The 14,273-nt window shown below is 44.0% G+C and overlaps 1 protein-coding gene across 1 annotated transcript in view; it reads left to right on the top strand.

Annotated features, from left to right (window-relative positions):
- Window positions 1-13,878, top strand: part of FBXO32 (F-box protein 32) — a 33,850-nt gene extending 19,972 nt beyond the window's left edge. The window contains exons 5-9 of the mRNA XM_014555079.2: window positions 263-356; window positions 1,197-1,381; window positions 6,661-6,843; window positions 7,988-8,131; window positions 8,522-13,878. Coding sequence (XP_014410565.1) covers window positions 263-356; window positions 1,197-1,381; window positions 6,661-6,843; window positions 7,988-8,131; window positions 8,522-8,611 — 696 coding nt within the window. The 3' untranslated portion in view covers window positions 8,612-13,878. The remainder of the gene's footprint in view (window positions 1-262; window positions 357-1,196; window positions 1,382-6,660; window positions 6,844-7,987; window positions 8,132-8,521) is intronic.
- The last annotated feature ends 395 nt before the right edge of the window (window positions 13,879-14,273 follow it).

Here is a 14,273-nt window from a genome sequence, read left to right on the forward strand (position 1 = left end):
ATGAATTAGCCCTGGCTGAAGCCAAACTCTTTATATTTAAAAGGGAAAAAAGCAATCAACTATTCAGCCTGATTCCTAGGCTTTGAATTACCCCCATTTGTCTTTCGCTCGGAGCATCTGCTTTTTATTGCATTGTGGCCCTGCCTGCCATTTCTCTCTCCTCGTCAGTCTGTATCTACATGTCATGTGACTCAAAAGTGAAGATTAGAGGAGAAAAATATCTATGTATTCTAAGCCTGGCGACTTCTATTTTTATCCACAGCTGTTGGAACTGATAGCAAAGTCACAGCTCACTTCCCTGAGTGGCATTGCCCAAAAGAACTTCATGAACATTTTGGAAAAAGTGGTACTGAAAGGTGAGCTCTCTCTCACTCTCTCACCCCTTTTTATAGGCCTGGGGCTGGGCAGATGGATTTTCCAATGGAGTGGACGTGTCACTAGACTTAAGCGAATGTGAGTGGATGGAAATGAATGACTCTGGACGCATTTCGGGGATGCCAGATTCCGGTTTAGAAAGGAGTGCCACTCATGCTGACGACAGAGGGTGAGACCACCACCCTCCTGTCCTTGTGCTGGGATCATCCACTTGCCCTGCTGTAAGCCTCTCAAGCTTCTCAGTGTAGGCACATGTCCCAGCCTTGGCTACCGAACCTCTGAATTTCAAATTCTTAAAAATTGAGCTGCGTACAAGGCAGAATAGATTCATAGACTCATTGAGCTAAAAGGAACTTTACATCTCTGGCTCAACTGACTCATTGTATACACGGGAAAAAGAGTGAGTTATCTGTAATCACACAGAGTCAGCCAGACTGGACTAGAATCCAAGCTCCTGACCCCCCAAACCTGTGCTGTTACCACTGATCACCTAAAAGAGACATCACAGCTGGGCAAAAAGAAACTGCTTTCAGATCAGGTGAGCCATTGGGGCTGGTGGGACAATGGAGAGAGAAAGAGTCTTTGCAGAAAACAGAGGAGAGAACAAAGAGGGACCTAGGTCATGGAAATTCTACCCAATAACCTCGAGTGCAGAAGCTTGGCCAAATGTGGAATAAACACCAGTGAGAAAGACAACCACGTCCCCAGGGGGCGTGCCCTGGTAACACAAGCAGAATAGAGAAGAAGAAAGAACCACTTGTAAAATACGGAGTGTTCTGGTATCGTAACTGTTGCTACTTTTTTTTTCTTCCCTACTCAAGTCCTTGAAGACCAGCAAAACATTAGACTAATACGGGAACTACTCCAGACCCTCTACACGTCCTTGTGTACGCTGGTCCAAAGAGTGGGCAAGTCTGTGCTGGTCGGGAACATTAACATGTGGGTGTATCGAATGGAGACGATTCTACACTGGCAGCAGCAGCTGAACAACATCCAAATTACCAGGGTAAGCAGAGCACCCACCCCAGCTTCCTCCCAGCAGGAACAGCTTCCGTCGATTCCTCTGCTGAGATGCTGGGTGGCCTCACCAGGACTTTTTTTTGTTGTTGTTAATTTTCTTCTTTTTGGTTAATGGAAGTACTGAAGGTTGAACCCAGGACCTCATGCATGCTAAACACACACTCTACCATTAAGCTATACCCCCACCCAGCGCCCCGCCAGGACTTCAAAACCATTCTGGTGATAGAAGAGTCTGGACTATTCTGATCTGATACTTTAAACTGGTGCTGAGGATGGGCTGGGGGACTTTCTAATAAAGGGAAGGTGGGAAGAAGAACTTGGCAGAGCAGGATCTGAGTATATGGAAAGATGGCAGCCAACTGAAACATGGTGGGAAAATGAGAAATTTGACCTTTGGGGCTTGACCCTGAAACCTTTAGTAGCATCTGGAGATCGTTCCCCTTTGCCCTTTTCTTCTTAAAGTATGTATTGTTTATAGCTTTAGGATGCTGCCTTGAATACAACAGCGCTATGATGGCAGTGGCTTGGAGAACTGGTATCAACCTCTTAGAACTCTAGTTCCAATTATTTATGGCTATGACAAAGGAAGCCTTTGAGTAAAGACTGTAAACATACATGTAGGAAAAGAAAAATTCTCACTTAAAGCAAACCAACCAACCACCCCCCCACCATATTACCAGCTAAACTACTATCAGTAGCTTCTTTTGGCTTTTAAAGTGTAAGTTGGCCCTCAGCTTTTGTTGTCTTAATAGTGAGCAGGAGGACTAAGGCCCCCCACACACACACATACGCATACACACACACACATACACGCCAATGTGGGAAAGATGCTGGTGTAATCTCTTAAGGCTCCCTAATGGACAGACTGCACTTAGGCAGCTCACATAGCACTTGGCTGACTTAATCTAATCACTGACCACGGCTGTTTTAAGTGGTTCCGGGACCCAGGCTGATAAAGTTTGGATCTGCCCCATCTCTCGAGAAAGTAACATGAAAAAATTTCTTTGACCGCTTTTAAATAATCGTTTCACTGTATGAAGCTTGCAAAGTACAGGGTCCTTGACTTCACTGTTAATAACCTTTCTGAGCCTTAGTTTTTTGTAAACTCTGAAACCGAGGGAAAAATTAGAAGCCTCAGAGTTATGTGACTTCCTTAGAATCACTTATGCTACAGTACGTACGCATACACATACAGACACATACACACACGTACACCAGTGATAGTCAGCCAGTGATATAAATGAGCAAGTCCCACTTGTCCCAAGGGCACCTTCCCTCCAGCAACTTGGAACACCCATTTGGGTGGTCACGTGACCAGAACCTGCCTCTGTTCTCTCTGTCCACCTCACAGGAGCCCCTCTTGGCCACATCTGCCCACGTATCTTGCATTTCCACGGGCTTATTTCCCCAAAGCTCTCCTTCGTTGATCTACAAACTCTCCTAGGAGGTACCCATTGCAGTTGCCATTACCCTTCATGGGGGTGAGGGTAGAATGGGGATCAGAGAAGTTGAGTGACTTTCCCCGAGTAACACAGCAATCAGAGCTAGAGCTGAGACCAGAACCCTGGACTCCTTATTCCTAAAATGGCAAAACTTTAAACATCAGTGGTTTCCAAACTTTTTTTTTTTCAAACCAGCTCTCTTCCAACTATTTATTCAATGACCCAGCTTTTTGCAAGCCTTTTAAATCCAATGAAATCCCATGCAGGACAGATTAAATACTGAAGTTCACCTCAGATGAGTATGAAAATTTACCAACCGCAGGATCTGGGGCTATTCACCTTCTCTGTACCTCACTTTCCTGACTTGGAGAATAGAGGCAGTCATGCCTAGCACACAGCCCTGGTGTGAGATTTAATAATTTAACATAGAGAGAGAACAGTGCCTGACATGTAGTAAGTATTATAAATGCGTCAGCTGTTCTTATTTTTCAGAGCTCACTCGGTGGCAGACACTCTGCTAAGTCCTTTACTGTATGAGTTAACTCATCTAGTGAATAATTCTAAGTAGGAGTCATTATAATAGCTAATATTTACTGGGCATTATGCTCAGTACTTCTATGCACTGTCTCATCCATTCCACCAGCAACACTGTAAGATATGCTTCTCTTCATCTTATAAATGAGAAAGATCAGACCGAGTAGTTAAGAATAATCTGGCCGGGGCCTCCACACCAGTAAGAAGGGGGCTGAACCCAGGCCTGTCCTTAGAGGCTGTGCTTTAACCCAGCACACTCTCCTCCCTCATGCCCTCCTTCCCAACCCTCCTTGGCTCTGAGCTACATTATTTTGAGAGCAGTGCTGGGAACCCACAGAGACCTGAAGAGCTTTTTACACAAATTCCCAACTCTCCAGAGGAAAGAAAGATCAGAGAGAGAGAGAGAGAGAGAGACTTAATTACTTCAGTCTGGACTATATTTTAAAATATACTTACTTTTTAACAGTTTGGACCAAAGAGAAGTTAAGTTATTACATGAAAATGTTAAGGTGACATTTACATTAATTGCTTTCTATTTGCCAAAGTTCTATCAGTATCTTCCCAGCACATAATCTTGTTTGCCTTCAAAATTTCCTATCTAATTCTATGGAGCCAATTTTTACTGGCAAAATAATTAATAGTAATAAAGAATGAAGGGAGTTAAAAAAAAAAAAAAAACTAAGAAAGCTGGCTTAGGGGGAAAAATCGAATAGAATCACAGTGTGCCGTGAGCAAGGAAGGGTTTGGAAGCACAGGCAGTAGGGGAGGTGGGGAGTGGGGAGGCAGGCAGAGTGAATACAAAAGGATTTTAGCCAAACACTTGATAGAGGGGAGCAAGAGTGACTTCTTTTTCTTTTACATGTTTATATTCAAAGAGAAAAAAAGCACCCTAGCAGTTAACCATTTATCAGGAGGAAAGGCTCAGCATGGGGTCTGGGCAAGGATTTTGGAAAAGTTCAGGTCTGAAAACTTGAGAGTGAATTCTGCCAAGTGGACTTTATTAGGAGTTCATGTAATAATTGGCCTGGGAGTTTTAACCAAAAAAGTAGATGCTTTGAAGTGCTGGAAACAAAAAGAAAATCTCATGGCAGTTTTATTGGCTCATATGATCAGCAGCAGATGATAAATGACAAATAGGTCTAGGGCCTTCTGCAAAGTCCGGCAAAGTCCTGAGTTTTGCAAACAATTGAAAGTTCAGCCCAGCAGCCTGAACAACATAAATTGTCAAATCGTAGACGCTTCTGACGAGTCTGGAGGCTGAAGCTACTCCAAGTCTGAGATTGTTGGAGGTAGAAGGGATCTCCAGAGTCTTCGAAACCAGTTCATTCTGGACACAGGGAAATTGAGACCCAGGTTTTCCCAAGGACACCTGGGATTAAAATCTGCTGCTTGTCCACCCCGTGTCCTGCCTGTCCTGCCTCCCATCCTTCTCCATGTTCCACCTGCCCACGGCGCCTGCCACCACCCTCCTTCCCTCTGCACACCTGTCCTGCTTTGCGGGGACGCAGGAGGGGTGCTGAGACCGCGTGTCTCCTGTATTCCTGTGTGTTCTGGCTCTGCTGTGCTTCGTACAGAGTTTATTTTCCCCCGAGCTAAGGGAGGGTTTCTTCATCCTGTATTTTTTGTGTGTGTGTGACCTCCAGAGGTGATAGAACACTGAGCCAAAAATGTCAGTAGTTCAAATTCAAGAGCTCACCCAGGACTAGCATGGGAAGGACAAAGAACCAGTCTCGAGCGATTTGTGCTGACTTCTTATCCAGATGGCAGCATCCAGTTGCTGTTCAAGAAATAGCAACAAATCCTAAGGAGGACCTTCTGCATGGACTGTTCCCAGAGTTCTTTGTGCTTATCTTCTTGATGGCATTTAACCTTTGTTCTATAATTATTTGTTTACATTTCTGGGTCTCTCGCCCCTTGCAGGCCTAGGAGGCACTCAGAAGAGGGTTTTTGTGCTGGGCTTGTTGGCAAGGGATCCAAGCTGAGACCTTGCCTTCAAGGATCCTGGTCTGGGTGGGATCCCCTGAGCTCATCAAAATTTAAACAATAAAGGGCTCAAATATAAATTCAAGGATATAGTAGAAGAAGCTTCTGGAGAATCTCATCATTAATTGCCAATGTGTTCTCCACAGACCAATAGTTTTCAAAATGTTCCATGGAGCCCTTGGTTTGAACAGAGATGCCTCAATGGATAATGAAGTTTAGGCTGAAAGGTTCTTAACCAGCCATTCCCAATGCAGGCACATATGCGTGTGTACACACACACACACACACACACCCCAGTAGAGTCTTTCTGTTGTTGCTGTTTTTACCTGTTTAATTATTTGAGTTGCATCATTCCACAAGTATTTATTGAGTGCCTACTATACGTCAACATGCTTCTAGACTATTTTAGACATAGCAATGAAAAAAAACACAACATTTTCTGCCTCCATGAGCTTAAATTCTAGTAGGAATTCAAGCTTTCCTGTTCATTCAAGCTTTCTTTTGGAGATGGGTTGCATTTCATAACATAAAGGAAGTTGTTGCATCTGAGGAAGAATCACATTTGGATGGGCAGAGACGACTGACTGCGGAGAGTGAGGGCCTTGTGGGCAGTGTGTTTGGGGGCCAGGGAGAAAACCTGCTTGAAGGGATCAGTGGTCACAAGGGGGCAGGCACTGAGACTGAGGCTAGGGGTGCTCTCTCCAGGGCAAGGAGTCCTTCACAAAGGCAGCAAATATCGTAACCGACTGAAGCACAAGAATCCAGTATGTGCTATTAGGAGAATCTTTAAAGTGTAAATAGGTGAAGGGCATTAAGAGGTACACACCTCCAGTTATAAAATAAATGAGCTATGGGGATGTAATACACAGCGTAAGGGATAACAATAACAAAGTCAATAACACTGATAACTTTATATGGGGACACATGGGTACTAGAATATTGTTGATCATCTCATAATGTATGCAAATGTCACATCACTAGGTAGTACACCTGAAACATAGGATTGTAAGTCAATTATGTTTCAGTTTTTTTAAAAAGTGTACAGTTTTGTGCAATTTAGGAATATCCTTCGGGCACCATCAGCTGGAGCCACTCCAGGTTGTTCTTTGTGGGTCTCAGCCATGGGTCCTGTTTCTGCACTTAGGGCAGGGAGATTTGATGCTTTTGATCTCTGATCAATAAACCAGCTCGAGCTGTGCTCAGGACCGCACAGCTGGAGGATGAGGGAACAGCTGTCCCCTTGGAGGGTGTGAGGGTGTCGCCTGGAGAACTGCTCCTCTCTTAACTGAATCCCTCTCCCCCTCAGCCTGCCTTCAAAGGCCTCACCTTCACCGATCTGCCCCTGTGCTTACAACTAAACATCATGCAAAGGCTGAGCGATGGCCGCGACCTGGTCAGTCTGGGCCAGGTGGCCCCCGACCTGCACGTGCTCAGTGAGGACCGGCTGTTATGGAAGAAACTCTGCCAGTACCACTTCTCCGAGCGGCAGGTGGGTGGCACCCAGCAGCCATTCCTTCCTTCTCTCCCTCTCTGCCCCTACCTCAAGCTTCCTTGGCATCCTTCTCAAGCTTGAAGTAGAGGAGCCCACCATCCAGGGCTTCCTGCTTTAACTGAAAAACAATAGTCCAAGGAGTTTCTAAAGAAAACGTGTGAGATTTTTCTTGTGTTTCAATACGTGGAAAAAACGTATTCTTAACATATTCCATTTTACAGCTTGCTCTTAAAAAAAAAAATCCTAAATTAGCACCAGTCCTTCTTTTCTATAACAAAGTAACTTACACTTTTATGACATATTATAGCTAAACTACTTTTACTGATATTATTTCATATAATGACCCAGGGAAGGTTAGATATCATTGTGCTCACTTTAAGCAGATGAAAGGACTAAGGCCACAAGTGGCTAAGTGATAAATCCCAATTAGTGGAGTGCTCTCTAAGCGAGGAAACTGGCCTTGGATTTCAGTTTGGGCCTTCTGACCCCAGCTCTAGGCCTCTCTCCCCTCCTCATGCTGCCTCAGATTTTTTTTTTCCCAACTTCTTTATCCAGAAGTGTAAGTTCAACAAGTTCTGTTCAGGAAGCCACTAATATTTAGATATAAAATAGAGCCACTGTGCCAAGCAGTCACTGCCTCTCCCTGGAAATAATCACTCAAGTCTATAGCAAAGAGAAGATTGAAGCTGTTTACTGAGATCGCCTAAACCTTCCAGGGCCATCCAAATGCAATTAAGTAAAGGTTGCCCGTGAGATGTCACCAGCCACCTGTTTCTTTTAAGAGTGCTTAAAAGCTACTGTTTCCTGGGTAGAACTCAGAAGCTACTTCTTTATATCTTTGCTATTTTTCCCTGAGCTATTGCCAGGGTATAGATGAAAAAGGGGGAAGGGGAGCAGGAGCAGAACTTTTCAGAACTACTTTCCTTTGACGTTTAAAAAAATTTTTTTAATTTCTTAAAATTAAAAAAATTAATTAAAAATTTTTAAATTTTTTGGCAGAGGTAAGGTAATTAGGTTTATTTATGTGGTTATTTTAATTTTTTTAATGGAGGTAGTAGGGATTGAACCCAGGACCTCACATATGCTAAGCACATACTCTACCACTGAGCTATACCCTCCGTCTTCTTTCTCTGATATTCAGATCCGCAAGCGATTAATTTTGTCAGACAAAGGACAACTGGATTGGAAGAAGATGTATTTTAAACTTGTGCGATGTTACCCACGCAAGGAGCAGTACGGAGACACCCTTCAGCTTTGCAGACACTGCCACATTCTCTCCTGGAAGGTACGTGTATCAGAGGTGTCTGTCACACACCCCCAGCCCAGCCCCTACGAGCCGATAGCGCCAGCATGATGTTCCTGCTCTCCACTACTGTAGCCCCCAGCTGAAGGTGAAGATAAAACTGATTCAGTTCCTAGAGAGAGGAACTTTTAAAGATCTTCATTTCCTTCACCCCCTTGTGTTTATTTTTTTCTGCAACCCACTCACCCCCAAACTCCCCCATCTCTCTGTGCACAGGTGCACATACACGCACGCACAGCCCTTCAATTTTTCCATAGTGCGTGGCATTCATGACAGAGGAATGTTGTTTTGAGGTTGGACAGTGCCTTACGGTGCTACAAGCCAGTGAGACGCCGCCGAGAACTCCCACCTAACCGTGATGTTCCTTTCCAGGGCACCGATCACCCGTGCACAGCCAATAACCCCGAGAGCTGCTCCATTTCACTTTCACCCCAGGACTTTATCAACTTGTTCAAGTTCTGAATACCAACACACGACAGCACCCCAGAAGGGGTTCCCCTGCTGATTGGATGGTTGTGAATACAGAGTTTGGACACTTCGTTTGTAAATAGTGTACATTTTAAACACTGGCTCAAAACTTCTAAGATAAGTCATTGACAGGACATTGGAGGGGAGAGATGCAGTTGCTGGCTGGGAATTTCAGCATATGGACTTCTCATTAGAATTGGTATAAAAAAGCAGAAATCCTGTAAATAAACTTTTTCCCCTAATGATTTGCCAGCAAGACTATAAGGGCAGGAATTCTATTTCATCGGTGAAAATGGAATTCTCTTGCTGTTCACTGAAACTCCTTTATAGTTCCCTAGAGATGTGGAAGAAAGGGGGGCAAAACTCGAATGCAAGATAGAAGGCTCTTTGTTTACAATGTGAAAACGTGTCGGAAAGAAGAAGAACTACTATGAGAAATCCCTGGGCTTTTGGTTTTGATTTGGGGTTTGTTTTGAAAAGACAAAGGAAGTACCACTCATCTTAAACCCGCATGGGTACAGGGCCTTATCTTCTGAAGATATCACACAATAGTCTACCTCGGAAAGCTACAATGCTCGCTCTGACAAAGTGCATTGTCCAGTAGGCAGTATCTGTTTTTCTTGTTTCTTCATCATATAAAAAGTGATTCAAAGCAGGAAGAGATACCGGAGGCAATCCTCATCATATGTCAGACTTCCTTTTTAGACAAATGGGGCACTCTGGGGTTGCCTCTTTTTCTAGAACGACCCCAAAGCACACACGCCTTTTTCCTTTTCATGTTGTAGCTCATTCAGGGCAACATAAGGCCAATCAATTAAAAACAGTCCCAGAGGAAATCCTGCCACAGAAAAGATGGGATTAGTCACCCAATAGCTGTGAAGACTTTCTGATTCCTGTTTCACTTCTGGCCTTGTCTGGGTTCCTGGGGTATCTTCACGGATAAGCCTATCTCTGGGGGCTGTTTGGAGCCAGCGTGCTGATAAAGGCTTGTAAAACAGGTTTTACGTATCAGCTGCTGTTCCTCTTGCTGGGTGATGAGTTGAGGAGTTTTCTTTACACCTAACTTCAAAATTCAGTCAACCCGAGCTAGGGCTTCTTGCAAGGATGATAAAGTAAAGCCTGGAGTTCCAGCCAGATAGGGAGCAGAGGTGCCGTGAGTTCATCCTGAATTTGCTCCACGCCCCAGGGCAGCCTGCTCGGCAGACACCTGCAGGTAACTATGTGGAAGATGGAAATCTCAGGACTTAAGGAGTCAATATTCCTGGGAGGGAATGGGGGATGTTCTTGTTTTTTACTTTTTTATAGAACTCTGCTTTTCTACCACAATGTACATATTTTTTGCAGTTGTAACTGCTTTCCTTTTTTTTTTTTTCTTGTAAATATAGTGGCCACCCTGTGTGACCTTGGCAAGTAAGTGAAGCAGAAATAGGAAATTAGTTCACATGTACGTTGAAGAACAGTGTATTCTTAGGGGTTGAACTTGTGGGGTGACCTGGATCAGGAAAGATGATTAAGAACGTACAAAAACAAGCCAAGGGACCAGCTAGTGATGTAGGAGCCCCTCATGCCCTTCCCTCAAAGCACAACCCAAGTACCAGCGTTCGGAAGAAAACGCGACTGCTGGTCACTATTCCTCACGCTTTGCAAGGTCTGTGCCTCCTCCAGGGTTCCTCGGTCTTGTTTTTCATTATCACCTCCCCCCACCCCAAGAAGAAAAAAGTAAATTGAACTTCAGTTCTGAAAAAAAAAAAAAAGTAAATATTAAAGAATAAGATCTCGTTGGGTAAGGTTGAGTTTGGAGGGCCACGAACCCCTGTAACATGTAACGGGGATTTTTTTTGCCCCCTTTTCTCCCTGCACCCCATCCCCTCCCTGAGACAAGGTCATGTTGAGAATGCAGAGTCCAGACTGTGGACTAAAAAGCTCATTCTTCCATAATTCAGGCATGTTCTCTCAAAGGTCTCAACTTCTTGTAAGATGTAGGGGGAGCCGGCTTTGTCGTTGCTGTGAGAGCTCTGGTGCCTTTGACTCTAGCATTTTTAGGCCTTCATGGCCCTCCACGTCTTGCCCCCAACTCATCTGGCTCTTCGTGCTGATCAAGCCAGGGGAGTCTCCTCAGCACCTTCAGGTTTGCAGCCCCAGAAAAGTTGCCTGCTTTGACAGTCAGCATGAAACGAGCGAACCAGTGTCACACGGACTGCCCGCGGTGCTCAGGACTGCACAACCCGCCCCAGGCAGCGGGAGCATCTGTGCACCACGACCCCACCGCAACGGACAGGCTGGCGGTTTTCTGAAACGCTTACCCAGATGGTGCCTCCGGACTCTCCCCATCTCCTTTGGTGTAATTGGAGGTAGTGTGTGACAAGAGTCAAGGAGAATGTTTAAGGAAAAGAAAAGAAGAAACCATCATTTGTGGTTCCCTCTCATTAGAAGAGGAGGATAAGGAAGGAACTGGCAGGTGGAGAGGGAGCGGGGAAGGAGTAGAAGGGGCGTGTCTTTGATGCTATGGTTTGTGTGAGGTCGGTGGGTATGAGCATCTGAGTTGGTGCCATGGGGGTAGCTGTGAAGTATGGCCAAAGCCTTACATATAAGTAAAGTTAAAAAGAAAACGCTTATTTCCTGGGCACTAATGTCTATAGAATGTCTAGTGGCAAACCCTTCCAGGACAACCTGACCTAAAAACCAAAAACAAAGAATCCCTGTCTCAGAGCTGCTGGCCTAAAAGCCAGAAGGGACAGGACGCTCTGTTCTCTTTGCTGTACCTACCTACCCCCACCCCAACCCTATAAAGCAGAATTCAAAATTGATGTCAAATATGAACGTAACCTGGACTTCCAGGGAAGCAAAGAGCTTTGTCCAGGGAGCAGATCCACTGGGGTGTCATGACTTGGTTCAACTCAGAGGTTTCTGAGCAGTGATCCCACAGTTTCTTGAGAATCAGGCACAGCATTTGAGGAAAGGAGACTTTGCGAAAGCCCAGGAGGGCAGACTTTATAGCAGGATCCAGACATTTTAAACTAGATCGCGTTATTGTTACTCAGTGCAGACAGATCAGTCATGTGGGAGGATGGTGGCACAAACGACAAGGTAAAGGCATCCCTCATTTCAAAAAGGTCAGTTGGGAGAGGACCTTTGTTTAGTGATGATCAATTTTCTACTGAGGTGGCTCAGAGGAGATATTTTGGATGGGCTGGGTTGACACTGCAAAACTGTTAAAGCAAGAACCGGGCGTTCCTTGGCAATGATGAAGGAAGGTAAGGAGTGTGTGTTGCGTTATCGCCACAGTTCTCTATTTAAAAACTATTTTTCAAGAGGAGCTTGCAATTAACAGAGGCTCCTTGTTTTCCGTTGTCTCTATGTGGGAGAAGAGAAAAAGCTTGGAATTTCATTTGTCTAAGCAAGTGGTGTGATTTACAAGAAGTTCAGTCATTTCAACAGTATATCATGCTTAGCGTTCAATACAATGTTTATCATAAAATATGCACCTGAGTTTATATTTTTCTGCCAGGCTGTACGGCCATAATGTCTTGCTATGCAAACACTCTATTTTATGTGTGAATTTTTTTAACTGTAATTTAATGTGTGAATTTTTTTTAAACTAAACTCTATCATCATTTTCTATGTTGACATCTGCTGTTTTTTGTTATTGTTGTTTTTAATCTGTTTCCAATTCTCTAAGTCTGTGAACCATCCCTCTGACTGGATGCTGGCCTAAAACCTTATTAGTGTTTAAACAGACCTCAGAAACACCCTGAACCTCTAGGCAAACACAGAGATGGGGCTTTTTGATATATCTTGGGCCCCTGAGGTCTTCAACAAACAAAATCATAATTCCTTTACACTCAGCGTTTTCTGTGGATGCTTTCTTTTGTGTTTTATTAAGAGTCAACCCTCCGTGGTTTTCCAAAGGAAGGAAGCTTCTCCCCCAGACTTTAGTGCTGGAAGGGAGGCTAGAGATGCTGGAGTCTGGCACTCCTCTGCCTTTCAAGATGAGGTAGTGGGTCCAGAATATTTAGGGGACGTGCTTCAGCCCACTTGGTACTCAGCAATGGACCTAAGCGTAAACCTGGAACTTTCTGAGGCTTGACTTTGTGCCCCCTGCCCCAGCACCTTTTGTTGTGGCTGGACACCCAGGACACCTGACCTGATTCTTCTCAAGACCTTCACTGTGGGACAGCAAGTTTGTATCCACTGTTAGGTGTCTGGCCATTAACTTTTCCAAACATTTAAGTCCCTGATTCTTCCGGGAGAAGTTAAGGAGCCACTTAATGATTTTACAGAACTTTTGTGAGTACAGCATACTAGTGAGTACAATCTGCTTGCTCTAAAGTAAGCAACATATTTTGATAAATTCATTTTCCCCTGGGTACTTAGATTTTAATTATAAAGGTGGCCCCTGAGACAGGTAACGGCTGAGCAGCTGGCTTGCTTTCTAGAAACTGAGGTTCTGATGGTAACCAAGTAGGTATTTCCTCTCCTCTTAGACTAAGAGGTACATTTAATCCACCCCTCTCATCTACTGGTCCTCTGGTACCTGCAGTGAGCTCCAGTGAGCTTCCAGAAGATCACTTTCTGCTAAACCTCACCTTCACCAAGCAAAGGGGGATAATTCCACATGGCGGCAAGGAGCAAGGGACCATGATATTCATGACTTTGTCTGCTAGGCATTTTTCAAAGTGTCCTTGAACTCAGCAAACAAAGCTTCCTGAGAGATCTCTCAAAACTTAGGCCCTGCTCCATTTGGCCAAATATGGGTGGCTGCTTCAAAACTCGAAACTTCTTGAAACTCCATCTGCTACAACTTTACTTCTGGAGGTTGAACATGACTTTTTCTGTCTTTGAGTATAGAAATGTTTGTTTTGTTAACGATACACAAGTCTGTTAAACAGAAAGCTCTAAGCAGCGCTCTACACTTGAGAACTCTTGGCGCCATCTTTATTCTACCAAGTGCCAATCACCCTGGCTAAAGGGGGTGTATATTAAAGTCCAAATCCTAAGCTTAGAAGCTTTAATGTACTTTTTTTTTAAATGAAAAATACTATAGGTGGTTGGATATTGTAACTAAAAGTATAAGGTTAGACCAAGTACATGCAAAGATGTTTATTTAATATTGTGTGGGCTGAGTCCTTCTGTATAAATTATTTGCACCCTCTTCTTGCATGATGAACTGATTTTTTTATAGTTGTTTGTACCAGACAGTGGCATATTTTTGTAAAAATTTTTTTGACACTGAATTGCAATAAAATGTTTTTCCAACAACACACACTGGTGCATTTTTTGGTGTGCGTCAGTTCAAGTTGGCTTCTTATCAAACTGAGTATGTTTATCTTTTGCTGAGTGAGACTTACATTTCTTCTCCCAGAAACTTATCGTTGTTGTAAAATTTCTAGGAATACACAGAAAAATAAGCTTGCTGCTGAGTACCAACCTGAGTCAGAAATACAGCATTACGCATCCATAAATGGGATAGATATTTCCACTTACTGTTCATAAAGTAGAATGATTAGGGAATAATGAACTTTAAAGCCAATACCAATGTCCTCATCAACAGATGTTTACTGAACAGCTATTTTACACTAGACTGTGCAAGGCTCTGGGCACGGGATGGTGAACGAGACAGATGAGGTCCCTGCCTTAATGGAATCTAGATTTCTTG

This window comes from Camelus ferus, chromosome 25, assembly GCF_009834535.1.
Source record: "Camelus ferus isolate YT-003-E chromosome 25, BCGSAC_Cfer_1.0, whole genome shotgun sequence".
Lineage (NCBI taxonomy): Eukaryota > Metazoa > Chordata > Mammalia > Artiodactyla > Camelidae > Camelus > Camelus ferus.